Genomic DNA, 27,711 nt, shown 5'->3' with positions numbered 1-27,711 from the left:
TGCAAATAAATACACTGATAACAGCCGTTTAATTTGTCCTGTTTAATTTGTAACCCTGCAAGAGAACTTCTACAGCTGGATTTACAGTTTTACAGATGCCTTAGCTGAACAGTTGACTGAGTGACTAACAGACCAAGCGGAGAAGCTCACCCAGGGCTTTTCCAGACTGTCAGTCACCCTGCCTACCTGGGTCTGCTGACGGTCTTTCCAATTCACTCCTGAATAATGAATAGCTGTTGCTCCTGTGCTGTCCCTTCTAAGATCAGACAGATTTGAAGTGGCTAGACACCTGACAGCAGTGTGAGCTAAAGGTGAGCTCAGATGAAGAGATAAATGATAAAGTTCTTTGTGTTTTTTTGTTTGATTGTTTGTTTGTTTTTTACCTTGGGTTTGCACACTGAATGCATGACCGTATCTATGCCTTGAATTACTGAATTTCTGTTTGATACAATGACAAATGGAACAGCTGACCACTTAATATAAAGACTGGAAGCAGGAGGAAACAGTATGTCTAGCTCTGTTTAAAAGTTTAAAAACCAGCATAATGTGAGTTTCTGGGCACTGTGTGCAGGACAAAACATGAAGTAATACATCAGGGTATTAACCAGACTGAACAGACCTCTATATAACTCTCTTTAATGATGTTGGAGGTTCTGGTAAGCATGTAGAGACGGGCAACTGATTTTCTTTAGATGGGCAAAATTGCACTATTGCATTTCATTTTTATGATCCCTCTTCTCCCAAAGATAGAGTTATCCTGCACACTGTTTCTGGATTTTTTTTGAGCAACAGCTTGATATACTGATACATTTCAGTGAGAAATACTTTTTCTTTTTTTCAGACTGACACGAGACAACCCTTGGGGCTTTAAAGCATGTGAAATCTGAAGCCAAATCATGGCCTTAACCAAGTAGTTTTGTTGACTAAACCTAACAAAAGTAGGGTTGAAATGATACAGTAGAAAGATCCATGTACACAAACCAAGGGAAATCTTTGGGATTACATCACACATAAGGCTTCTCTGAATATTAGTTTACTTGTGAATTAACCAGTGGAGTAATTAAATCAGTACTTTACAAACGTATGAATGTCATGACATGAACTTTTGTTAGAAATGATTATAAAGACTTTTACAGCTAATCTATGGAGTGTTTTACCCTCATAGAAGAAATACGAATGCACTATTTCACTCACTGTTTCTGCATTTTGGCTTAATTTCTGTTATTAAATAATAACATGGTGTAAAATGTCATGTTTTGTGGTTATTTGTCTAGTTTCAAGACTTGCTAAGGACCACATGATTTGCATTATTTGCTGATATGTGAGCAAAGGTGTGTGCTTTCCTTTTTTTTGGCTTTACACTTCATGGCTCAGAGTGGTTTTACATGATATACAATCACGCTGTTTGTGGATGTTGAAATGCAACCAAATCATAAATTCTGTGGACATACAATGAAAAGGCAGAATCATGTTACATAATGTTTTGGACTATAAAAAGTGTAAAGCCCATAGATTATGTGATAATATATGATTTGTCTGTTACTTTGGTTCATTTCTCAGGTGACAGTTGTCCAAATAAATATGTGAAGTCTTTCACTTGATTTTGTAATATGTGGACAACAGGAAGTACCTTCTTCATTCTGTTTGGTAACTTGTCATTACTGCCTACAAGTTGCACAACTGTTATTTTTATATACATCTTTCAGGTGTGACGCTAATGACAACCTGTCGCTAAAGAAAGCAGAAGGATTACCACGACAGACTCCCAGTATTAGTTTGTTCTTTTAGAGTACAACTGCACACAGTAGAAATATTCCGTTTCTGTATGTACTAGCACTTGTGTGAAGATTGAATAAAAATACAGTTATTTTTCCTCACATTAGATGCAAATGTAAGCGCTCTTATTCCACAAAGTAACTGCAAAACCTTGTGCTCTTGAAATCATCATCTCAAGCGTATTCACTGTGATGCATAATAGCAGGTACCTTCAGAAAACTAACAGTCTGACACATCAAGTCATCACTGGCAGAGAAATATGTATGTATGACAAGACAGGAAAAGTCATTGTGGAAATGACTGGAAATCACCAGCCTGTTTCACACAGTACCAAAGGGTTTGAGTTTTTCATTTTTGTAGGACTCATTAATTGACATTAAAACTTTTTGACACATTAATGTAAAAACCTTTGGCGAGCTAGAGTCATGTAGTGTTTCTCTGCTCATGTTTTGGGAAATTAATCTTTGGTTCTGAAAGATATTTCACAAAATGTGCCAGAGTAACTGAGTCACCAGCTACCTATTTATCTTGCTGATCAGTCCTTCACTAATCATTCAGTGCTTTGTTTTTTAATTTTTTCTTTCATTTTGGCTTAGCGTTACTCAGAAAGGCTTCTCGTGATTTTTGTTTTCACAGAATAACTTGGGGAGCAGTTTAAATTTGCCCATGACCTAACTTTCAGGGTTTAGATGAAAACCTTTGTAAACATGCAGGAGAGTTAAGAACAAAAGAGATAAAAATAGGATGGAGCGAATGTTAATGAATGAATACATCTTTTTTATTGTTTCCACAGGAGTCTACTGGATGTGGACACATTCTCCAAGTCAGATCCTGGTATGTATGAACCATTTAGAGTCTGAAGTGCTGGTACTGATGATTAAGTTTAAATAAAACTGTTTGCTGGGGATGGATTTGGGTTATTTTTTTGTTAGTTTGTGTTACCTAAAATGAAGTTAAATACATTAAAAATAATAAAACAAATAAGGCACACCACAGATAAATGACTCATATTTAACTTATTTATTAATACACAATACTGCAAGATGTAGTATTGATCTGAAACAAAGTAAATACAAGATCAGTATTGATAATACCAAGTACTGAAAGTACAGCTACCGGTACATTGTGTGCAGTGTAATGATTTATGAAGTGAATACATCTTCCGAATGCTAAATGTGAATACATTTTAATGAGCACCAAATGACTTTTTTACGTTCCACTGTTAATTAGTTTACACAACAAAACATAACTTTCACAGTTTTTCAACTTTTTAGTTTTTTTGAGACCTAAAACACATTTGCATGGAAAACAAATATCCATCTGTGCAGGGATCTTTATTAAAACAGTTTTTTCCATGAATTCATTTAAAAAAAAGATCTCATTTTATATAAAATACCTCATATTCAGAAAAAAACACTGCTGACATGAGGATAAAATGTTTATCAAGTTTACAGAATGACCCGTGTACGTGTGGACACAACCATGTTCTCAGTCACATTCAGGGTGACAGTCTGATTAAGGTGTTAGGCTTGTTAGTTTTGCTAGCAGTGTGCATGTGTCAGGTTCTTATTAGACCGGTGTGTGGATGCACATGTCTCTGTGTATGTAAACATGATCAGTCAGATCCAGCAGCTTTGACAGATCATACATTTTATATGGTACAAAATAGCCTCAGAGTTGTTAGACAGCTGGGGAAAATTGTGACAGAAAGTTTTGATAAAGGAGTTCATGCACTTACTTTCTCCTACTGTTCTCCCCATAATGCCATTGGCACGATAGCTGTTGGCCACAGTGGATTTGAATGCACCAGCCGGAGCTAAAAAGTTCAGAGAATACAAGTGTTGCATACAGATGTACCTTCAAACACTATTTTTGAGTGGTTTCCATCAAACTGCTACATTTCTAAACACCAAAATTGTCCATAATTACGCCTCCATGGCAGGATGTTTTCCACCCCCACTGCTGCACTCACACATCTTGATTTTACAAACCCATGTAGAAATTTAGGTGATATCTCAATTTTTTCCCTTTTTTGGGGAGTGGGGTGGGGGGTGGGGGGTTGATTCTGAGCTGTCAATAGCCAAGCCATACTGAGAACATTTCACAGCCACTCACCTCCACAGCAGCAAGTCTGGCTGTCTCTCCACCACCTCGTGTTCATTTTATTTTCAAAGCACAAGTGATTAAAAAAAGGACTAAGACATGCTGGCCAAAAAATGGCAGTTAAAAGAAAACATGATTTTCAGAAAAGGAGAAATTAGCAATCGTCAGAGTGAAAGGAAGTCAACAGAAAAAGAGCATAACAGCTTGAGTTCAACAGGTTCACGTGTTGTAGTCAGTGAAATTAAATGCAATTGGTGAATTTAGATATCAGTTATCTCCACTAGAATAGACTAGAGAATACAATCATAGCAAAAAAAAGTGTGAGCCATTGCATCTGATAATCTGACTGCTCTGTAATAGTTTTTTGGTGTTTCCCCTCATTTGCCCTCCTGGCACCAAAGCTTTTTGCAGTCTAAGTAGAGCAGTGTGGTAAGCTTGAGAGGCCACAGGGCTTAACTATCTCAGACAAGAAATGATACCTTAAGAAAGCCTAACAGTTGAGCTTTAAATGAGTTACTCAAATCACAGCTTGAGAGCACAGCTGTCCAACCACCGGTCTTCAGGCTTGGGCGATGATGACTGATCACAGATGTGAGGGCTGCCTGAGGAGCGACTGGGCTCCAACCAGTACAGACAGGGTGAAGTAGTGCGTGAGGTTCGTCTTCAGTCCAGCACACACAAGCAGATGTTGGAGAACAGCTCTGAGCCGCCTGTTGCTACATGCACTGCAGCTGGAAGATGTAATTAGCGGAGATGCTATTATTAATCAACAAACAGAGGCAACAGGGAAGATTCAAGATTTAAAACTATTTAAAAAATAATATTTCAAGCAAAGAGTAGAGGTTGGATTTTATCATTAAGTCGCTTATTTTTTGTGCTCTCTCTCGGATCCACAGAAAATTGAACTTGCACAATAAACGTTTAACGTGCAGCATTAACAAAAAGTGCAAAGCTTATGTTAAAGACTTCCATAACTCTGATGTGCATCAGTAGTACAGTCTTTAGGAGGAGCTATTAGATGTGCAGAGTGTGCAAGATTAAAAGTCATGTTAAAGAGGATTAAAACTTTTGTTAACAAGGCAAATGTTCTTGATTCACTTCAGAAGAAATGCAAATCTTATGATGTACATCAATAGTAATTCTAAGAAGATTCAGTGCACTCATGTGGCACACTAATTAGGGGTATATGTAAACAGTATTGCATTTACTGCACTTATTGCTGATGTGAAAAGCAGCAGCTTGCTGTACATCAGCCCTTTAACCAAAATACCAATCAAAAACTGAGATACAGCTTGACATGAAAAAATGAAAAAAGGCCATTTAATATACAGTCAGTTATCATTATGAAATCAGATGATTCAATGTTGTTATGAACTGTTAATAATCATCTTTTAGATTACCTTAATATTATAAAATAACTATTGCTGTCAGAGTTAATCTTGTTAAAATGACGTTAACGCCATAACCGCATTAATGCAGCAAATCTCTGTTAGCGAGTTAGTGCAGATCGCCCCTTGCATGACCTGCATGGCGTCAACGCGTTAGTTCGTTTAGCTCTTAATGCGTTAGCGCCGTGCAGCCCCAGGCACAGGGCGATCCACGCTAACTCGCTAACGGAGATTTGCCGTGTTAATGCGGTTATGGCGTTAACGTCATTTTAACAAGATTAACTCTGACAGTACTAAAAATAACCTTTTTGTTTTGCAGGGACACATTTTCTTTTAGGTATTTTGATAAGGACATTTTATTTCACAATGTCAACTTTTATACTTCTTTTAAGCTAGCAAGCCCAATATGTGCTACCAAACTTAGCTTTTATGTTTACGGCTACTTAGCTAGTCAGCTAACTGTCTAAGCCAGTGTGTGGGTTAGTGTTATAAGCATTAGAGTTAGTGGTCTTTGCTTGATTTCTTTTTCTCCAATTATAAAGTTTAGGTGTAATATATGTAGATACCACAGTGGTTCCATACAGCTTCCCACCATGACATTCTTCTAAAATTACGCATACTTGCATGATAGAAAACCCACATGAATTTTCAGTTCATTTTCTAGCTCGAAGGTTTGTGACAAACAAATTTATTATTTTGATGTAAGAGATGGTAAATGCACTACCTGAAGAGCTTTACACAACATGACTCATTCACCCATTTACTTTTTTTCTGTGCTCAAGTGGATTTTACTTAATATTCACACACAGAGAAAAATACATCACATCTGTAAAATCAGTTTTCTTTAACTGAATAAAAACACATCAGCTAAATGTTTGATTGAAATTTAAAGCTTTTTTTTTTTTTTTTTTTTGCTTTCTCTTCACTGAAAGTTGGCCTAACTTAATATATCAGCTTTATCAGGACTCTCAGTCATCAGTTAGTTTTAGCTTGAAAGAAGAATTACTTAGTGTGATGCATCAGCAGCAACATATTCACCTCAATAATGCCACAGTCACATTAGGGAAAGCAGTGGTCAGAGACCATGACATGAACAAAATAATTTCAAACGTGTGGAATAAATTTGGGATTTCATTGCCTTTGAAATGGCTGCTTCACAGACAGGAACTTTGTCTGCAGCTTGTAGCAGTTTCTATCTTTAAAGTGACTTTGGTGTCAAGACGTTGATAAAACGGCCATAAGACGAATTAGTCTGCTATCGGGTTGCAATTGAATGGTGTCAAGGTAGCAATTACATGCATTCTGTTTGTGATAATAGGTCATTGAATGTGATAAATTTGCTAAAATTGCCTAATTACATTCAGAGTCGAGCCAGAACCTCATAGATTCCGCAAGTAGTGATGTAGTTTTTGCTGGACCGAGATTTGACTGCACAATGAATGAGGTGCTTCAAAGCCTCTTTTTTGTATAGGAAGATAACCAGAACACAAACAGTTGGCAACCATTTAAGTTGAGTCTTGTAGTGCAAAGAGATGCGTTTCAGAAAAGTTGTACTTGTACACATTGACTCAGATTAATTGTAATGTATTAGAAACCATATATAAATTAGACAGCAGTTATTTGCAAACCTTAATCAAGTCTGTCTGAGTGTGACTGCAAGCAGTGTAAGTCACACTGCAATTGTTTGGAGACAGGTTGCCTCCAATCACGTGACCTTAATATAGGTTGCCTTAATATGGTCACCCAGTAGTTGCTGATGTGCACAGTCGACCTCTGAGTGAGAAGTTCGTTAGTACAACTGCTTGCATTTACGTAATACAAAAAATATAATCAATGCAATCACCAGGCATTTTTACTAGTCCCTTTTTTTCTTTATGTAACTATAAAATATTCTTGGCTCTTGACATTTTAGGTTTCATTTGAACATTTCCACATTTAGCTCTGAAACTAGATGAAATGTGTGGGTGCCCATATCCATAGTCTCTAAGAAGTGCATTATATCTTTAAAACACACATGCATGTTCAAATGATTAATAAGAATACCATTTTTAAAATATTTTTAAGGAAGCATTTCCCTCTGGCAACATAGACATCCACAGCTGCCAATTAGCACCTCCACATCTGGCTAAAGTCAAATGTATTTTTACTGCAGCAAGATTTTATCAGTCCTCAGCAGCTGAAATACCTTTCTTATTCTGTAATTATCAAGAGTGCCTGTGTTCCTTATGAATTTCTGTGATATAGTATATGTACTGTCTTAGTGGTCTTTCTGTGTTTATAGTGGCAGGAAGGTTTAGCATGGCTCACAGGAACTACATACTTTGATCTGTAATAGGAACCAATCATCTGGATATGTCTGCCATCCAGGAAATTCTGCTGGATAATCTTGCACGCCCAAGAATTTTGTGTGAATGGTGCACTTTTACAGTTCAATTCACAGTTGTCAGAAGAAACGATAAAACGATTCCTGCTGTGTTAACTAAGTTGTGAAATTGCTTGACTAAAAAGCTGCCTGTGAGTTCTGGCATCAGATAAGCCTGCAAATGCACAGTTTTCCTAGGTAATATTTCACTGGTACCTGGAAAAACACAGAACACCAGCGCCAACCTTTGCAACGCTAGAGTGCTGTGGTCTGAATGCTCTGTAACTCCCCCTCATCTAACAAGGTAGAAAAACAACTCCTCACTGCTTGCCAATCAATCCTACTTGGAGGAGATCATTGTCAAAGGAAGCAAAAATGACTGACAGGCTTAATAACCTCTTATTTGAAAACATGTTCTGTGATCTCCAGGAAATTGCAGCTACTGAACTGATCACAATCTAACAATACCTCCACCCTGTCATTCTCAATTTATTTTAATATGCAGAGAGCTGTTATACAGGCATGCATCTGTATACACTTGTCTACAGGTATTTTCGTAAGTCAGACCAGTTCACTGATTTAGTTTCTGTTGACAGATGCTCCCTGATGCATGCATCCGGGCTTTAAGACTGTAGAGAGTTAGCTGTTGGATGTTGGGCAGTTACAGGAATAAATGCTATGGCAGTAATAAGGCTGCAGCGTATGACAGGAAGGAAGCTTAAAAAAAGGACTAAAGAACGTGGCTGTGTAACAAGAGGATACCGGCCCGTTCAATCAATCAGACGTTCTTTTTCCACTTCACATGTGAATGTTTTAATCAAAGTATATTCACCCAATCAGGGCTGCGTGCACTGCATCATTGAAGCTTCTGTGATTGCTAAATATAGGAACTTTAGATGAGATAGCAAAAATAACACAATATGCAATCGGGTCAAAAAGAGCATCTTGGCCTCATAAAACTGCAGGCGATTTAATTACTTTTAATATCGTTCAGAGATAATTTAGTAGGTGGTACTCATTAAATGGGTCACTTCCACTTTCACGGAGGTGTGTGAGGAGTCAGGAAGATGTTTTTTAATACTGTTGTCCATTTTTCACCGCATAGCTTAACTTATTACAGTCATTTCACAGAAGATGAGACTGACTAAAGCAGGGCATACATTTACACAGACATCATAAACTGCTGTCTTCATCAAAAATGCATTAAAGTGCCTAAATTACTCAATTCAAGTAAGGCAATGATCAGTGAAAATTTAAATTGTTTGATCACTATAGCCCTCTTGGGTTTCATTAACATAATGGATGGATGAGGGAGAGATGCTTTCTGTTCCCCGGTGATTCAGCTCTGTGTTTCAGATCAGATTTTAAACCTTGCACAATTACAGGACTTATTTGAAGGTTGTGAAACTGACATAAATCCACTTAGAATTACCCCAGACTCACGAAAACCTGTTTTTAGTATCAAAGTAATCCAGTGTTAGTTCACTATGCTTCCAGACAGAGATCGATCATGTATCCATGTATCTGTATACACGCCACGTCTCATATTTTTACAAACAAGTCATCTGTATTTAAAAGATGGGCAGTCATAAACTTTGTGTTTTACTCAGTGTGACCTCAAATTAGTAAATACTTTCATAGTGAGACCATAACATCACTAGGAAAGTGTTTTCTCAGGTCATAGAACAAAACAGCTGAGGGCTGTTTCCCCACAGACACAATATAACTGTAAGCTTTGCAATCAGACGAGTCGCCCTCTACTGGCCATTAAAAAGGATATAGATTTAGCGACACTTCCACAGTATAGACAAGTTAAATACTGTTAGCTAGATAAACAATAATAATGCCAAAGGATTGTGCGACTGTTAGAAATCGTACGTACCATCTGTGTTCAAAATCAAATCCTAGCTATGTGTTAGGCAATGACTGCCTCTGTGTTTTGGAGCACTCTGTTTTTTATACAATTGTAAACTGAGTATTTTGCTAATTAATATTTATATAGAGATCTATATATTATGTATACTGTAAATACCATATATTCCATACCACTGGTTTTTTTGCACTATGACAGAAAGACAAGCCTCCTCCTCCTCATTGATGTACAAACTTGGAAACAAATGTAATAAAAAATGTTTCTAATAATATCAGTCACAACTTAGTCATTTATTTACATTCCACAATACCACAATAGTTTTGTTTAACTTACAGAGTGGCTTAAAAAGAACTAAAGGAGTTCTATAGTCTGGATTTTCAGGTTCATGGTTATTCACAGAAATGTTTGGGAACTGATGACATCCCTCATGATTTCAGTATTGAATTATTGTTGCAGCATAGGAAGGGTCTTTAGGATAAAATAAAATATGATACAAAAACTTGTCTGTTGAGGGAGATGTAATGATTCAATTTGATTACATTCAAATTCATTTCAAATACATTTAATTCATATGTGCCTGTTTAGGCTCATTTATCTGCTTTTTTAGTGTTTCTGTTTTCTCTTCATGCTCTCCTAAATGCATGCTCTGTCCTTTACATTAGATATTGTGATTGAGTTGTTTTTGAAAATGCAGCACTATTAGATATGACTCAGTTTCACTGAAAAGTAGAAAGAGATTAAAATGGCAGGTAAAATTACGTTGTGACAGACCAGTTCACTTTTTACAGCTTTGTCTGTCAAAATGATGGACAATGAAATGCAACCTCTGGTGTTACCTTGTGTTAAAAGCTCTGTATTTGCTCACTTCTCTTCTCTCAGTGATTGACTTGGATAATGATATCCCTGCATCCTGGTCTGTGCTGGTCTTGGCTGAATGTAGTGACAAGGGGTTTCTGTTCAATGCCAGGGATACTGGCATTGTACAGACCACCAGCCACTGTTGTCTTCTGTGTAAATACAGGCCTTTTGATGTTGCCGAGCTCACCGCAATAAACCAAGCTAGTGATGTGGTCTCTGCCAATATTCCCCCTACATTACTATGCAAAGGTCATGAGCCATGACTGGATCCCATTTCTTTAATTAACTCATTAGAAAAAGACAAAGATAACACAATTTGACTGGCATATGATGGTATTTTTGCATCAACAAGGTGATTCCCAAAGAGCTATTAGCTGAAAACTCAGGAAATCTTAGCATGGTGTGTGGTGTGTGCTCGAAGAAATTGAAGGAAACTGGACAAGTGAAAGACAACAGGAAGAAGTGGCATGTCTAAAAAATCTACACCGGATGAGCAAATTCTGAAAGTCATGTCCTCAAAAAAAAGAAATGATGTCACACTATTAAGCTATTAATAAGGTATTAGAAGGTGCTTAATTCATCATTTATGTATCTTTACATCATTACTGCTCCTTGGTATGCCATTTATAAATGCAAATATACTGTTATGACTATGATTCTGATTATTACTAGCAGTGATAGCTGTACATAGATAAACCATGTACAGCAGTGATGCACATGCACATGCTCATTATATTAATGCTGCTATCCTGTATATATTGTACATACTATTGTTTGAGTACTTACGATTGTTTTTTTTGGACTTTTTATATTTTACATTTATATTTATTATTGAAACTTGCACCAAGGGAGTGGCACTCCAATTTCGTTGTACTCTGTACAATGACAATAAAGGCTATTCTATTCTATTGGTGTAACAGTAACAGATGGATAAACATATCTGTATTTATAAATGACATACTAAGGAAGAATAATGATGTATAAATGCTGAATTAAGCACTTGCTAATAGCTTACTAATGTTGAATAGTGTGACAGTATCATAAAGTTGAGTTGAGTTAATCTGCTTGAATTGATTCATCTACTATTTGACGAAGCCTCATCAGAAATGGTGTCAGTGGAAAGATGTCTCTCAAGACAGCATTCTTAAAACAAAAGAGTAAGAAAGGAAAGAAGGCTGAGGTATGACAAATTACACAAAAACAAAATATAAAGAAATTGGTGTCGTTTGAGACTTTTGTACGCTACAGTATTTTGGTAATAGATTTATTATTTTGTCATAATGACCTCCAGATTTTACAAATTTAGTTAACCTCCTAGGGCCTGATGTCCACATATGTGGATGTCATATTTTGGGTTGTCTAGACCAAAGTACTTAATTTTGTTCTACAAGGGCCTGATATCCACTTACAAGGACATTATACTGACACTGTTCTATCGACATTTAAAACAACTGTCCTCATATGTGGATCTCATTCTTCTCAGTAACAAAAATCCGGTAAAAAAATAAATAAATCACGTAATTCTTTGTTTTTACATTCATCAGGTCCCAGTCAGCCCAAATAGCAAAGAGAAATTAAAAATGCATGCCATTGAAGAGTTTGGGTCTTAGGAGGTTAAAGATAATAGCCAGACTGGTCTGTGAAACCGTTTTTTGAATGAATTGACTACAGTTACAGTCTGCAAAACAGTTTTTCAAAAAACATATTTTTCAAATTCGGGGATCAGTGATCAAAACAAATACGAAAGCACATGGCTGCATCTTTGGTTTAAAAATAGGCAGACCAAATTACAGATAGACCCCAGTGCTTCTGAACTTTGATGGCACTTCATATCAAGTGGTACTCGACGAAACCCAGTGATCCGGTTGTTGATATTCGCTATTTCAGTGCTGTAGTGAGTCTCTTTTTTCATACCTAGGTAGCTACAGCTTTGGACTTTGGTAATGATTGGATTTTTTTCTCAAGAACACAACAATAAATATGTGATCTCTTTTCTCCTGCATTCACATTCTGAGAATTTCAGCTGTTCTTGTCAACAGCTTTGAGCTAAGAGGTTGTGCTTGTTTGCGTCTGTCTGTCTGCGTATCTGTCTCCTGCTCATGAACTTGTCTGTCACAGCTTTCTACAAGAATGTGTTAGATGCCAAACACTCATCTCTTCAGGCACTTCTTCTTATCTAATTTATTGATGACTCAGCGTTTGTCCTTGGAGATGTTGTGTCACGTTGCCTGGTCGTTGTGTAAATTTAATTTGAGTTTCTCTTACTCCACCATCAAATTAGCTGATGCCTCTCTCTCACCGCCCACACAGGGATGGAGGATGTACTGTATACCTGCACTGTTCATGTGCTCATCTGTGTAAAGTACAGGACTGTTAAGTTGGCTTGCAAATAGCTTTTTTTCCCATTTAGATGGACATGAATAAACATGATGCTTTGAAACCAGTAGGCTAACCAGTAGGTTTTTACAAAGAATATATTGAAGATTTTGTTGTTCTTTTACTTTTGTGCTTAAATGTAAAGCGATTTAGGAAGACCAGGTGTTTGAATGTTTGCTTTCGGCCAAATGTGACACTGTGCACTATGATTATGCATCTTCAACCCTTCCAAAAAGGCCATACTTGTACAGTCTTTCTCTAATTGTACTGGTGTGAGCTTGTGTGTAGCTCTTTGGTTTTGTTGCAGTTTCCCTGATTGCATGGTCTGACCTTGAGGTGACTTTGCTGGGCATAGAGTGCTGTGAAGACTGTGGCACTGTGTTAACACACCTGAATGCTCCAGACTACAAATTGGCAAAGATTCAGTTTTTATGGAGGTGCTCACACATGCTGGTGATCAATTAATGAAGTGCATTTGACTAGCGGCACCTGGCTTCTACACTTTGCTCATCCTGACATGCTTTACACCACTGATGCCTGACCTTCGTTTTTGCATTTCATTAATGTGTTTACTTTCATATTTGTTGCAGGTCTTGAGCTGAGTCTGTAGCAACCATTAAACCATTAAAAACTAATTTAGGTCAGAAAAAAAAATTGCAGGTATACATTTTGATTTGAAGGTTATCTTTAAGGTATCTTTAAGGTTTCTCTATTTTTCACCTATTCTAGTTCTATTGATCAATCATCTTTGAAAGGTTTTCATTTCCTAGAGGTAACCACTCCATTTCTTATTAAATCTATATCTATATACACGATGTTGCTGAAAGTATTTTCACATCTGTCTATACACTCATATAAACCTGAGTGACATCCCATTTTTAGGGTTTAATATGGTGTCTGCCCACCTTTTGCAGCTATAGCAGCCTCTTCTGGGAAGACCTTTCATAAGATTTAGGAGTGTATTTCACTTTCTTTTTTTTCTTTTCTACCATTCTGTCAGATGTCATGTATGAGGTCAGACACTAATTTTGGAGCTTGCAGTCTCCACTCTAATTCATTCCAAATATGTTTGGAATGAATTGGTGATGTGGTGTAGAAGAACTTGACTGGCCTGCTCAGAGTCCTGACCTCAAACCCACACCACGATTCCCCCTCCGCCAATCTTTACACCTGGCACAATGCAGTAACACAACTACCGTTTTTCTGGTAACTGCCAAACCCAGACTCGTCCATCGGATTGCCGGATCGAGAAGCATGAGAACATGTTCTCTAGCGTCCACCACTGTTCTAGAGTCCAGTGGTGGTATGCTTTCCATCACTGCATCAGATGCTTTGCATTGTGCTTGGTGATGTGAGGCTTGGACACAGCTGTTCAGACATCCAAACCCATTCCAAGAAGCTCTGTGCACTGTTTTTTTGTTTTGTTTTTTTTTGCCTGTCCCATTTGGTTCTTTAGCCATCAGAATTGTTGTCTGAAGACCAACAAGGATACCCAATGGATTTACTTTGCCAAATGGATCATCGTGGCATTACTGTATTGGTCCATTTGATCGACCTTTGTTTTTATTATTTATTATATTTTATTTTCAGATGTTACAGACGGGACAGACATGAGTGAGGGATAGGAAAGGGAGAGAGAAAAAGGAAGGAAAAGAAAAACAGAAGGGGAGAGGGACAGTGAGAAAGGGGGGGAGAAAAAAAAATCTCCTGGATCACCTGTTGAGAGAAGAAGAATAGAAAACAAGCAAAAAAACAAAACAAAGCAACATACTAAACACAACACCATCGCATTAATCTAGCTAAGTGTAAACAGCAGTAAATACTAAATATTCAATGTTGTTGTGCAGCACGCAGGACAGACAGCGCACAATGTGCTTTGAAGTAGCAGCCAAGAAAGGTGTAAGTCTACGAGCAGTGAACACCCGTGTGCATACCTGTGTGGATCAGCGCGCTTGTATTTAAATGGTTTCCATATGTAATGGTCTGCAAGATGATGTAGCAAGCCATAGCCCCGTCCCCCAGGGCATGAAGCAGGCATGGAGGAGATCCAGGCCCCAGACATCCAGAGGCCTCAGAGTGCGAGAGCCCAAGGAGGACCACTGGAGGGGCATCCGTGCCACCCTCATGGGAAGGGCTGAGATTCCCCAGACGAGGCGTCACCCAGGAGCCACTGAGCAGAAGCTAGAGGGGGCTGCACCGGCGTGCCCGCTGGCTCTGCCGGCAGCCAGCTGAGCCAGAGTGAACCGAGCCGCAGGCCCAGAGGCCAGAGGCCCGAGGGCCCACCACACCCCGGAGGAGGCCTGACCGAGCAACAGGCGCCAGGCCCCGCCAGGCCCCGCCAGGTAGGCTAACCAGTAGGTAGCCGCCAGGTAGCCACCGGGAGTGAACCGGTACATACCTGGGCGCCCAGCCCCGGACACCAAGAACCACCACCGACCCCTGAGGGCATCAGTCACCGGCAGGGAGTGTGGTGAGGGGAGATAGGCCTTGGAGGGCCTGGGAGTTCCCAGAGAGGTGGAGTCTAAGACCCGACCTGACATATAGACACAGAGAAACAGGCACACACAGACACAAACATGCATTCCCACCCTCATGCACACATATACAAACACTCAGAACTCACCCAACGTAAGGATTGACATAAATGGACATGTATACACAATCACACTCCCCAAACATACTCTATACCCCGGGTCCAGGTACCCTCGCCCCCAGAGGGGGAAACAGAACCCATACCCAAGAGATGTTACCCTTCCCCCCGGGGTGGAGGCAAGCAGACCATCCCAGGCTCCGCAGCAGCAGGGAGGCCAATCGGACAGCTAACATCTCCTCCCAGCCCCCCCGCCCCAATGGCTAGCAGAGAACGGGGGTGTGTGAAGACCCCATACCTCCCTCCTCCCGCTCATGTGTAGTGTTGCTGCGTGTTGTTCTAAAGTGCATTTAAAACAAGGGAGAGCATGGACGCCGTTAACGTGCCCACCCTCAAGGCCCTATATACAGTGGGGCAAAAAAGTATTTAGTCAGCCACCGATTGTGCAAGTTCCCCCACTTAAAATGATGACAGAGGTCAGTAATTTGCACCAGAGGTACACTTCAACTGTGAGAGACAGAATGTGAAAAAAAAAATCCATGAATTCACATGGTAGGATTTGTAAAGAATTTATTCGTAAATCAGGGTGGAAAATAAGTATTTGGTCACCTCAAACAAGGAAAATCTCTGGCTCTCACAGACCTGTAACGTCTTCTGCAAGAAGCTTTTCTGTCCCCCACTCGTTACCTGTATGAATGGCACCTGTTTGAACTTATCATCTGTATAAAAGACACCTGTCCACAGCCTCAAACAGTCAGACTCCAAACGCCGCCATGGCCAAGACCAAAGAGCTTTCGAAGGACACCAGGAAAAGTATTGTAGACCTGCACCAGACTGGGAAGAGTGAATCTACAATAGGCAAGCAGCTTGGTGTGAAAAAATCAACTGTGGGAGCAATCATCAGAAAATGGAAGACATACAAGACCACTGATAATCTCCCTCGATCTGGGGCTCCACGCAAGATCTCATCCCGTGGGGTCAAAATGATCATGAGAACGGTGAGCAAAGATCCCAGAACCACACGGGGGGACCTGGTGAATGACCTGCAGAGAGCTGGGACCAAAGTAACAAAGGTCACCATCAGTAACACACTACAACGGCAGGGAATCAAATCCCGCAGTGCCAGACGTGTTCCGCTGCTGAAGCCAGTGCATGTCCAGGCCCGTCTGAAGTTTGCCAGAGAGCACATGGATGATACAGCAGAGGATTGGGAGAATGTCATGTGGTCAGATGAAACCAAAGTAGAACTTTTTGGTATAAACTCAACTCGTCGTGTTTGGAGGAAGAAGAATACTGAGTTGCATCCCAAGAACACCATACCTACTGTGAAGCATGGGGGTGGAAACATCATGCTATGGGGCTGTTTTTCTGCCAAGGGGACAGGACGACTGATCCGTGTTAAGGACAGAATGAATGGGGCCATGTATCGTGAGATTTTGAGCCAAAACCTCCTGTGTGGGTGAATGTGGTGGAGCGGGAAGAGGGAGGTAGCCGGGGATGGGGAGGAAAAGGAGGGAGGGGAGGATGCCCCTCCCTAGGGCCAGCTCCCCTGCTGACCCCAGTAGGCACCCCCCGTCCTCTGGTACCCACCAAGGCAAGGGAGCCCAGGTCCATCCAGACCGGGGCCTACGGTAGCACTGCCAAGCCCCACAGGACCCGGGGCAGCCCACCCTACCCCACCGCAGAGGAAACTGTACCCACCCCAACATTCAATCGTCTCCCAGACTACACAAGACAACAGACACCCAGGTTAAGTTTATTCTCCACCTCTCCTATGTCTCTCCCCCACCTGCAGAGTGGACTCCTGCAACGATGGAACAACCTCCCTGCCAGTTGAAGAGCCCCCCAGTTAGGCCGATGCACAAGAGGCCCCCTGCGCCAGGGCTGAGCCCCCATGCACCCACCCGCTCACAACCTCGGTGACACACCGACGAGGACCGAAGCCCCCAAGGCCCAGCCAGAGCCCCAGCACGGAGGCAAAGCACTCCCGAACCCCAAACCCCCACGCCTGCCCCGGATCCACTCAGGGGCAGCCAGGCCACCAGGCCAGTAACCTACGTCCACCAGTACAGACCATCCTCCAGCCCCGCTGCATGCAGCCACGAGGAGAACAACCTCTAAGAGCGACCAGAGCCACTAACCAGGTTATGAACACAACCCCCGGGTTAAGCCCTCCAGGGATAACATCTCTAGGGGTCCTCCAGGCGCCCTAAGCCCATCCCAACTCCATATGAACCACAGTAGCTAAGGCGGGACCAAACCACGACCCCCTACCCCCGCTAGGTGATGGAGCCGATCAAAGGAGCCCAGAGGGATTGATCTAATGTGGTGGCAGAGGCTATATCGAGACTAATGTGATCTATTAGAAGGTTTCTATATTGGCTAGAATTAAGATTATTTTTATTTTTCCAGTTCATGAGGACCGTTTTCTTGGCGATGCATAGGGCAGTAAAAACCATGTGGACTGTATTAGTTTCTGTAGTGACCTCATCCAGTTTTCCTAACAAGCATACTAAAGGGGAGGTTGGAATTTTACATTACATTCTCTGTGCACTGTTAATGAACTAATCTGAAGGCCACATGATGTTTGGAGATCTGTAGTGATTGACACTGCAGAAAGTTGACCCATTAACTCTGCTGTGATTTTATTTGGCTTATGACTTTCTTGGCTGAGATGCTGTTGATCCCAATCACTTCCACAATGTTATAATACTTCTAACAGTTCACTGTGGGATATTTAGTAGTCAGGAAAATTCACAACTGGATGGGTTGCACAGGTGGCATCCTATCACTGGAATTCACTGAGCTCCCATTCTTTCTAAAATGTTTGTAAAGCAGTCTGCATCCCTAGGTACTTGTTTGTATACACTAGGGCTGGGCCATATTATACCGTTCACGGTAATACCAGTGTAATTTTGGGCAACGATAGAAAAATGAAATATCGCGATAGAATATGAGTAAAACGCGCATGCGCAGTGCCTTTGGTTTCATATGCACACGTCGGAAAAAGCATGGCGGCGAAAGCAAATTGTTGAATGAATCGGATAAACCAGAATTGGTTTGTAAAAATGCTGCAACTTCAGTGGTGTGGAACTGGTTTAGCTTTTGTCCGTCAGACACACAACAAAGCACTATTTTTGGTAGAGCATGCTAGCGGGCCGTCATTATTACCGTGTTTTTTTGGAAAATACGGCACAGAAAAATCAGAAAAAAATCAACCCTTTGATTTTTCTGAAAATCGACAGTGCCCCTTATAACCCCGTGTGCCTTATGTATGGATTCTGGTTGTGTTTACTGACCTCGAAACGATTTTATGTCGTACACGGCGCTCGAAAATCTGTCAAATGTTTTAGTACTACTTTGCTAAGCTACGAACCTGGACTGCTTGATGGATTGTCGGAGCATTACGGCTACCGTAGTCAGGAGCCTGGCGGAGTGATACGTACTGTGCTTCAACATAATATTACCGTATTGTGTGTGTATAACCTCTTTTTTAAGTGTTGTGGATATTATACATGGTTATGCTGAGGATATGTCGGCCAATTTCCACTGGAAATCCTGAAAAGATGAATTATGCAACGAATCTATGAATTATAAAACAAACATGAACTTAATTGTAAATTAAAATTTAAAGCAGACCTCTGGCACCTACAATACTTTTGACAATAAATCATATCAATGGCCATTGGATGGGTCAGGAAGTGTCGAGCTGGCTAGACCAGAAGACTCTTTGAGGGTCTTCTGATCTAGCCAGCTCCCCACTGGCTCTAGCCTCCTTTTAATCTCCAACTGGCTACTCCCAGTAATTCTTATTATAGAAAGCATCCACACATGCGGGTTTATGTACAAGTCTGTCTGTTAATAGATGTTAGTTTGCTTGCTAGATTGTACCATATTATGCTAAGTCACAGTAACAAAATTACAGATTTTTTTTTTTTACATGAAAACAGACAGACCAGTATAAAAAATGTAACCCTTTTTTTGTTTAAATCCCTCACTCATATTACTTGGTGTGAAAGCAGGTTGCACAGTCATGGAAACTGTTTGAGTTTGGGCCATATGCAAAAATCAAATCCGTCACTCAGCAGTATACTACACTACTATTTTCTCCACCAAGGAATGAAGTTATGTAAGTTCCTTTGAAAAGAACTCTGGCGTGCTGTGTACCAACCTGTCAGCCAGCGTTTTAAAGGAGGTGTCACTTTTTAAAATGATGATAGATGTTTAATTTTGAAACATAACTCCTTTCATTATTAATATTACATGCTCTGCAATGCTGTTAGGCAGCTGGATATGCATTTTTTCAGCCTTGTCTCAACCAGATTTTAATGAATTCCAGGCATGCGTGACCCCGACCACACAGACTTTGCCCTTGGACAGATGCAAACAGGTCTTGTGCGTTTCAGAGAAAAAATTCTCTCCAAGTACGGCTCCCTGAAGAGATTAGGGGCTGGGAGAAATAGAAGAAATTTCAGTCTTTTAGTGAAATAGACAAATATATCTGTCTGATAGATTGCTGTGGTCCCGGATACAAAATAATGAAATTCATGAGATATTTTTCTTCTCATTCCCAATAACTTTGACTGTACCGCTTTGCTCTTTTGGGCACAGCACTGAAGTGACCTTTTAAACTTCAAAGAGCATAATTTACAACTTTAATTCCTATCCAGATGGGATATTTCACTGGTGGTGGAGCTCTATTACACAGAAAATTACTGATGACATCGGATTGCTACAACTTTGAAAGTTTAAGAGAAGACACTTTAAAAGTAGAAGCAATCTCATTCAGCTGCTTCATGCTGTCATCCAGCAGCTCCCAAAGCTACTAGCTCAGGAATTATCTGACTCTTTTATTTCTATCCACCACCATCTAAACTGCTCTCAGGCTCCCATATGAAAACATCCCACTTCTCTTATGTAACATCATTTGCTGGTGGAGTACTGACAGTTTCCATCCACATGCATGGGTGTTTCGCTCCATTAAAATCTGTAGGAGAGGCAACCCCCCAGCTGACCGTCGGTCCAGGAGTATATAAAAGTAAAATCAATTATTGTATCAATTATGATTACTCTTTGTAGTCTCTCATTGCAAGTTGGTGAGTCATGTTTATCAAATTCATCACATTATATGGTATTTCTTTTGCATTCATTTAGCTGTAGCTGCTCGAGGATTGTGACTCATCAGCAGGTAGGAGTTAATGTTTTGTTGTAACACAGAAGGTGTGGTTATAGTTTGGAGAGCTTGTCCACGTCTCCTAAAGATCTCACCATTATATTCATTGTATATGGATGAGTTTTTTATATATATATTTTAATATATATATATATATATATATATATATATTAGAGATGGCACGATACCACTTTTTTATGTCCGATACCGATACCGATATCATAAATTTGGATATCTGCCGATACCGATATGAATCCGATATAGTGTTTTTTAATCAACAAAACTGTTTTTTAAAATATCTTGCTGCATTTTGCAAGTCTGCAAGTTCATACTCAAGTTTAAAACAACAACTACACTAAAGCTATTCTGTTATACCTGTATACAAAAAAAATATTTCATAGTTCAGCAATACTGATCAATCTAATAAACTTAGACCTACACCATCCTCCCTATTCTGGTATTTTAAAGAGTACTTAGCGTAAATATTAAGCAACCTAACTAATAGGGTTCCAACTCCCAGCAACAACAAACATAAATAAATAAAAAATAGGGAACCACCCCTCATGCTCCACCTCATGATGCTTAATCAACGTAATCAACCTTAATTTGATGCAGTGTGAAAAAAAATGCACAGAAATCAATTATTTTTCAAGAAATATTAAATAGATTCAACATCTTTCTTCAACAAAATTGCAGACTGCACAGATGGTACCTTCCCAAAGTAAAAAGTACTATAGCTTACTAGGGTATATATATTAGACTTAATAGTCACTATATACAGTAATTGACTTCTATTCATTTTACATCAAATTAAAACTTTGGGTGTCAGATAATTATTTATTAAAAGCTCGACATTTTAAATGAGAATAAGAAAGAAAAGTATGTCTTTGTGCCCCCTTTTCCCTGTTCATGCCCTATCGGCCCCCCTGGCTAAACTTTGCTAGATCCGCCCCTGCACAGTTACCAGCGTCAGCTACGTAGAAAAAGATCCTGGTGTAGAAAGAAATATTAAATAAATTCTAACAACAGCTTATCAAGCTTAAACGTTCTGCTGTTGTTCAGCCGCTGGTTTCCTCTTTCTGGTGCAAAGTGGGCCAAAAACAAACAAGAGACACGGACTCGCGACAGAAAAGCCGATCAGCTGATCATTTAAGCAGTTTCACGATTGAAGTAGCAGCCGGAGAGCGAGAGGCAGTCGCTTGTTAAGCTTAACGCAGGAATGCTTTACAAACATTCAGAGATGGACTTACACACTTGCTTTACTTCTCTCGGGGATAACTTTGTCGGAGATGAAATGCCAGGTTGCTAGCGAAGCTCCACATGCTATCCAGACCACCGACAGGTCCGGCATGCCACAGCTGCTCTATCACGTGATGCATACTGCTCCGACGTGCTAACGTTCTGAGGCGAGTTACGGTGTGTTGCAAGTTTTGCGAGGTGCTTTCGTGATATTTAATGGATCGGATTACATTTTTTATTTTTCTCCGATATCCGATCCAGTAATTTAGGTCAGTATCGGACCGATACCGATACGTAATATCGGATCGGTCCATCTCTAATATATATATATATATATATATATATATATATATATATATATATATATATATAGAGAGAGAGAGAGAGAGAGAGAGAGAATGATATATATGTAAAATAAAACACCCAGCACGCCCCAGCGGGCGGTTTAACCTTCAAGCTCGGGTCCTCTACCAGAGGCCTGAGAGCTTGAGGGTCCTGCGCAGTATCTTAGCTGTTCCCAGGACTGTGCTCTTCTGGACAGAGATCTCCGATGTTATTCCCGGGATCTGCTGGAGCCATTCGCCTAGCTTGGGAGTCACCGCACCTAGTGCTCCGATTACCACAGGGACCACCGTTACCTTCACCCTCCACATCCTCTCGAGCTCTTCTCTGAGCCCTTGGTATTTCTCCAGCTTCTCGTTCACACAAGTACACACACACACACACACACACACACACACACACACACACACACACATATATATATATATATGTAGAGAGACAGAGAGAGAGAGAGAGAGGGAATGATATATATATATATATACTTGTGTGAAAACAGCCGGGACACGTGAGGCCGAATGCCTCTTGCAAAATAAAGGATGGCAGAATTTTACTATTTTTTGTCATCCATTGTTTACACATTAACATGGGAAGTTTTCTTTCCTTCACTTGGTCAATTATATTTCAATAAAGGCTCAGTGGGGTGAGTAAATGCAAGGCCTGAGTCATACCTTGAAACTAAAGGTCACTGGTCTCTAATTACCCCCAAGGTCTCCTAATGAGTTCTGAGGAAAGAGTGAGCAGCCCCTGTTGATTCAGACATCGAGGGTTGTCCATTCCACACCCACAACATCCATTAACCACGACCTACCTGAAAAGAGCACTTTAAAAAAAAAATCAGGAAGTATAAACAGAGCATTAGGCATGCTATTATTACAGGGTTTAGCTTTAGCTTTCCTAGTGAGTCTGGACATTCTTCATCTTCCAGGTCACTATAGCACATGGATCCATATATTTGATTTGATACTATTTCACGTGCAACACTCTCAGGGTTTTGTGTTTTGAACTGGAGACCTTTTGCATGTTATTTGAATTTGTTCAGCACTACACTATGAATATGTCCTTCATATTTATTATACACTGAGTGATAACTGAATGCTAAATAAATGACCTTGATGCCTGATTCCAATAATCAGATGCTGTATGTAGCCATTCACTGAGCATCTAAACCTCACGCGTACACCAAGGGGACCTGTTATGCTTCTCCCTGTTACATGGCCAAAGTTCGAAATAATTAGGTCAGTGTATGTATAAGTAATTTCTTGTGTAAATGAAAACCTCAGGGATTAGACTAAATAATAATTTTAACTGTATTTTTTTCCGTTGTAAAATACATCAGTCAAAGAAGCTAAGGCTCACTGATGCATATGGAGAGCGAAGGCTGGCATGTGTGGTCCAATCAAATGGGCAACTACTGTAGGTGGATTTAGTGCAGTGGTGTCGAACTCCAGGCCTCGAGGGCCGGTGTCCTGCAGGTTTTTGATATCACCCTGGGTCAACACACCTTAATCAAATGATTAGTTCATTACCAGGCCTCTGGAGAACTGCAAGACATGTTGAGGAGGTAATTTAGCCATTTAAATCAGCTGTGTTGGATCAAGGACACGTCTAAAACCTGCAGGACACTGGCCCTCGAGGCCTGGAGTTTGACACCTGTGATTTAGTGGATTGTAGTGGATGGGTTCAAGCTACAAACCTATCACGTAGTTTATCGGCCAGTTCTGATGAATCACATTTTCTTTTACAACATGTAGATGACCGGGTTCTTGTGTGTGGCTTAGCTGGAGAACACCTGGCACTGGGATGCAGTATGGGAAGAATGCAAGGCAGGGAAGGCAGTGTGATATTTTGGTCAGTGTTCTTTTGGGAAATGTAAGAAATGTTTACAAGCTACAGCCAGTCAGAAGAAAGCTGGTGTAAAGCTATATAAGAGGGAAGTAAAATGACTGATTTTAAGGCTCAGTAAAAGTTGTTCATAGGGATTATTAATTTGCAAATCATACAAAGCTACTCTTTTAGAGTCCAAGAACAATGGCAAGGAACTTAACATCAGCACAATAAGTCCGGAAATGTAGCTAGAATGTGGTCACCTTAGCTGAACATAAAGTTTGTAAGGCTTAGTCTTATAAAATTTAAAAAAAAAAACAACACTTCCAACTGGACTGGAATCATGATGATAGACTTGATAAACTGGCAGCTTGTGCCACCGGCATCTGCCCATCTTTCTAATAATGACTTTGCATGTTGTCCTCAGTGGTTGATATTGATGAATGAAAGAATCAATGAGGTTCGAGAATTTAGTCTCCAAACATTAGCAGATCAGCAGATTTGTGAGGAAGTGCTGCTAACCTAGCTAACTCATATGACAGTCTTATAGGACAGTTTGTGTATCAGTGAAGGATTTTTGACAGCTGAGGTCTTAAACCTACTCCTTCTTTTCCTAGCTAAAATCTTACACTGCCTCACTGTGCTGGAATCAAATTTGCACTCCACTTCTCTTTGCCAAACAATCATCTATCCATCTCATCTCTCTGTCTTTATCTCCTCTGTTTTCCTACTCCCACCCAGCCTGTCTAATATTCTTACTCCACATTCCCTCCCTGTCCTCACCTTTTAGCTAGATTTCTATCAGTCACCCCTTTCTAGCGCCATCCCCCCACAGCCCTACATTCCATCTACCTGACCACTTTTCTCTTTCACCTCACAGTAAGCAGCTTGTATCCTCAGCCCGTAACTAAGTCTGTGGAATCTTATTTGTGTCTGCCTTCACTCTTATGAAATTCTCCTTCAGTGCAAATCTTGGAGGCAGGCAGCAAGAAATCCCCAGCAGACAAATAAAACCTTCACACAGGTGACTGTTGATGTAACTGTTGCTCAACCGAGAGTATGCTCTGGCATTTTCAGCTACTCTCAACATACTTGTGGGACAGACATGTTGATATTGAAGGGCAGGGTGTCCTGGAAGTTATCTGATGGGTATCTCTTTAAGAAATCTGTAGACAAAATAAAATGCACAGCAGTTTAGATGTGATGAAAATCAGTGCTGGAGGGTGCAGGACACATAGTGTAAATAGTTCAAGCCACTTCCCCTCATTCCCTTTGCTAAACATAATATTTGTAGCAGTTGTTAATAATACATCTACTGTTCCTGCTTCTGCTGATTTCTGCTGTTTTATTTAGAACTGTTCATTACATCAAAACAAAGGCCGAAACATGATTTCCCTCAAAGAAAGTAGCAAAGCTACTCATCATATAACAATGTGTAGTGCTGTAGGACTGTTGCACAAGTATCCTGTGTTTCCATATTTAGTGACAGTTTAGATAAGAAGACACTGAAATTGAAATGCAGACTGGGAATTGTTATCAGAGGGGAACAAGGAGCCACCTCACAAATTTGCTCTCATCTAGCTTGAAACCTGAGCTCTCCAAGTGAGCTCAAATGCACCTTTGATGTGCTGCAGAAAATATTCATGGAGGAAGAACCTAAGAAAATGACATGTAGGGTGTGCAGTGTGAGTGCCAAGCTCTAAATATTAAATCAGTCATATTAGTGTGCACTGCATCCTTTGCAGGTGCACAAAGTTTTTGGGATATTAAACATGTTAAGGCTCACAATAGCAATTGAATCATGATGAAAATTCTGGCAATATACTGTTAATATGACTTCAATGGCTAAAATTCAGTCACCTTGTTTTGTGTGAAATAGATGCGTGTTTGTTTAGGTAAATATGAGGCGTTTCTTTCAAAGTTCTCTGTGACATTCTCTGTTTTAGTGGTCTAAGTTTTCTCTGATCGTCCGACTCACATGGCAAATATATCCATAAATACATGCTGGTGCACCTGCACTGGCCATCAGTGTTTAAGATGTTGTTGTATTATCTTGTATAGCTGGAACCATATGATTTCTATGGTACATACAGCAGTAAAAAACTCTCAAACCCGGGTCTAGAATATGGAGTGAAATCTTCAGGATGAATTTCCCTACACGCTAAAAAAAAAAAACAATCACATGATAAATAGCATTCTTCTTTATCCTCCTTTTTGACATAAACTTTTTTATATTCAGTATGATTCAAAACTGACTGAGTCCGTGAGGAAAGGCAGTCTGCAGCTTTTTTCCTATATATTTCTATGTAACTGGATACTGTAACTGTATCTGGAAATTTTTACAACCCTGCTGGCCGAGAAGGCCTGCAGTGCAGCAATATCTGAAAATGTTTTTGTCAGTGCTAGCTAGTAAACTGTGTTTATGTGGATGTGGATCTGTATGATCTGGCTCGTGTGGCTGAGCTATTTGATATTTACCTGAAAAAAAAACTGGTAGTGAAGTAAAATGCTCTTTTCTCTTTTATCTGATTGGCTCTTTGTCTCTCCGTGACAGACACAAGGAGCCAAGATAAAAGCAAAGCAACATTGTTCTTTGGAAACCAGACTTCAAAACATCAAGTGGCCAAATGATCTGAAATCCTGGATTCATTTGCTTTAGAAGAATAGTAATGGTATAATAATCATTTGTGTGTTTGGACAAAAGATTCTGGTATGAATGTGTTAACATCCTAATATGCAGATTCCTGTTTGCTGGAGATATTCTATTTCTGTAGGATGACCTGTACACTGCTAAAATGTCCATTCAGATTAGAACTTGATATGATTTGTGCTCAATTCTGAATCATTCATGTTTAGTGTCCCCTGTGTGGCCAGCCTGCAGCCAGACTGTTGTCAGGAGTCATGGGAGGAGGGATATGGAATTGCCTTGTGATTTGGCCGCTGTGCAGTTGACCAGATGGGCTCCTTCCTTTGTCAGTCACTTTCCATAAAGCAGGCAATCAGTCAGGTTCTTCCGAGACGGACGACACTCAAATGGCTTTACCGGGGATTAGTATTTAGTATTTATTTATTTATTGTCATTGTCAAGAACAATGAAATTGCGTTTGGGGCTTCCATACAACCCAAAAAAAAGAAGAAAATAATAAATACCCCTTAAAACCCAAGTGTACATATTTAACCCAGTGTGACTCCAATGCAATAAGACAATCCTTAGCAATAATGTTCGTAGAAATTCAGACAAAGACCTGAGAAACATGACAAAATACAACAATGCAACCCATTCAATATTATTGTACTGTGAGATATGATATCAGATATGATAGTTATCTATTTAAGAAAGAGGGGGGGGGGGGGGGGGGGGGGGGGGGGCAGGAGGGGGAAGAGAATAAAGATATGATGCACCAATGCAGACCAGTTCATTGCTATTAAGAAGTTGGATATGGTTATTGTCCGTGAGAGGGGGGCAGAGAGTTCAGGAGCCTCACAGCCTGTGGATACAGGCTGTTGGCCAGTCTGGATGTTCTGGCCTGTATAGACCTGTACCTTCTCCCTGAGGGCAGCAGATGGAAAAGGTGGCGCGCAGGGTGATGTTGGTCCCGCAGGATACTGTGCACCCTCCTCAGACAGCGAGTGGGGAAGATATTACTGATCTCTGGCAGACTTGTTCCAATAATTCTGTCAGCTTCTTTCACCACCCGCTGGAGTGCTTGCTGATCGGCCTTGGTGCAGCTGGGGAACCACACTAGAAATCCATACGTCAGAACGCTGCTGATGGCACAGTTGTAGAAGTTCAACATCAGAGATCTG

General features: G+C 40.3%; 1 protein-coding gene across 2 annotated transcripts in view; it reads left to right on the top strand.

The window, feature by feature from the left end:
* Window positions 1–27,711, top strand: part of cpne9 (copine family member IX) — a 108,408-nt gene that overhangs the window by 1,133 nt on the left and 79,564 nt on the right. For both annotated transcript variants that reach the window (XM_014410837.3, XM_014410836.3), the window contains exon 2: window positions 2,570–2,610. In XM_014410837.3, coding sequence (XP_014266323.3) covers window positions 2,570–2,610 — 41 coding nt within the window. The remainder of the gene's footprint in view (window positions 1–2,569; window positions 2,611–27,711) is intronic.

Source organism: Maylandia zebra, linkage group LG20, assembly GCF_041146795.1.
Source record: "Maylandia zebra isolate NMK-2024a linkage group LG20, Mzebra_GT3a, whole genome shotgun sequence".
Taxonomy (NCBI): domain Eukaryota; kingdom Metazoa; phylum Chordata; class Actinopteri; order Cichliformes; family Cichlidae; genus Maylandia; species Maylandia zebra.
Note: the sequence above shows the minus strand (reverse complement) of the source record. Positions and strands in the feature narration are given on the sequence as shown.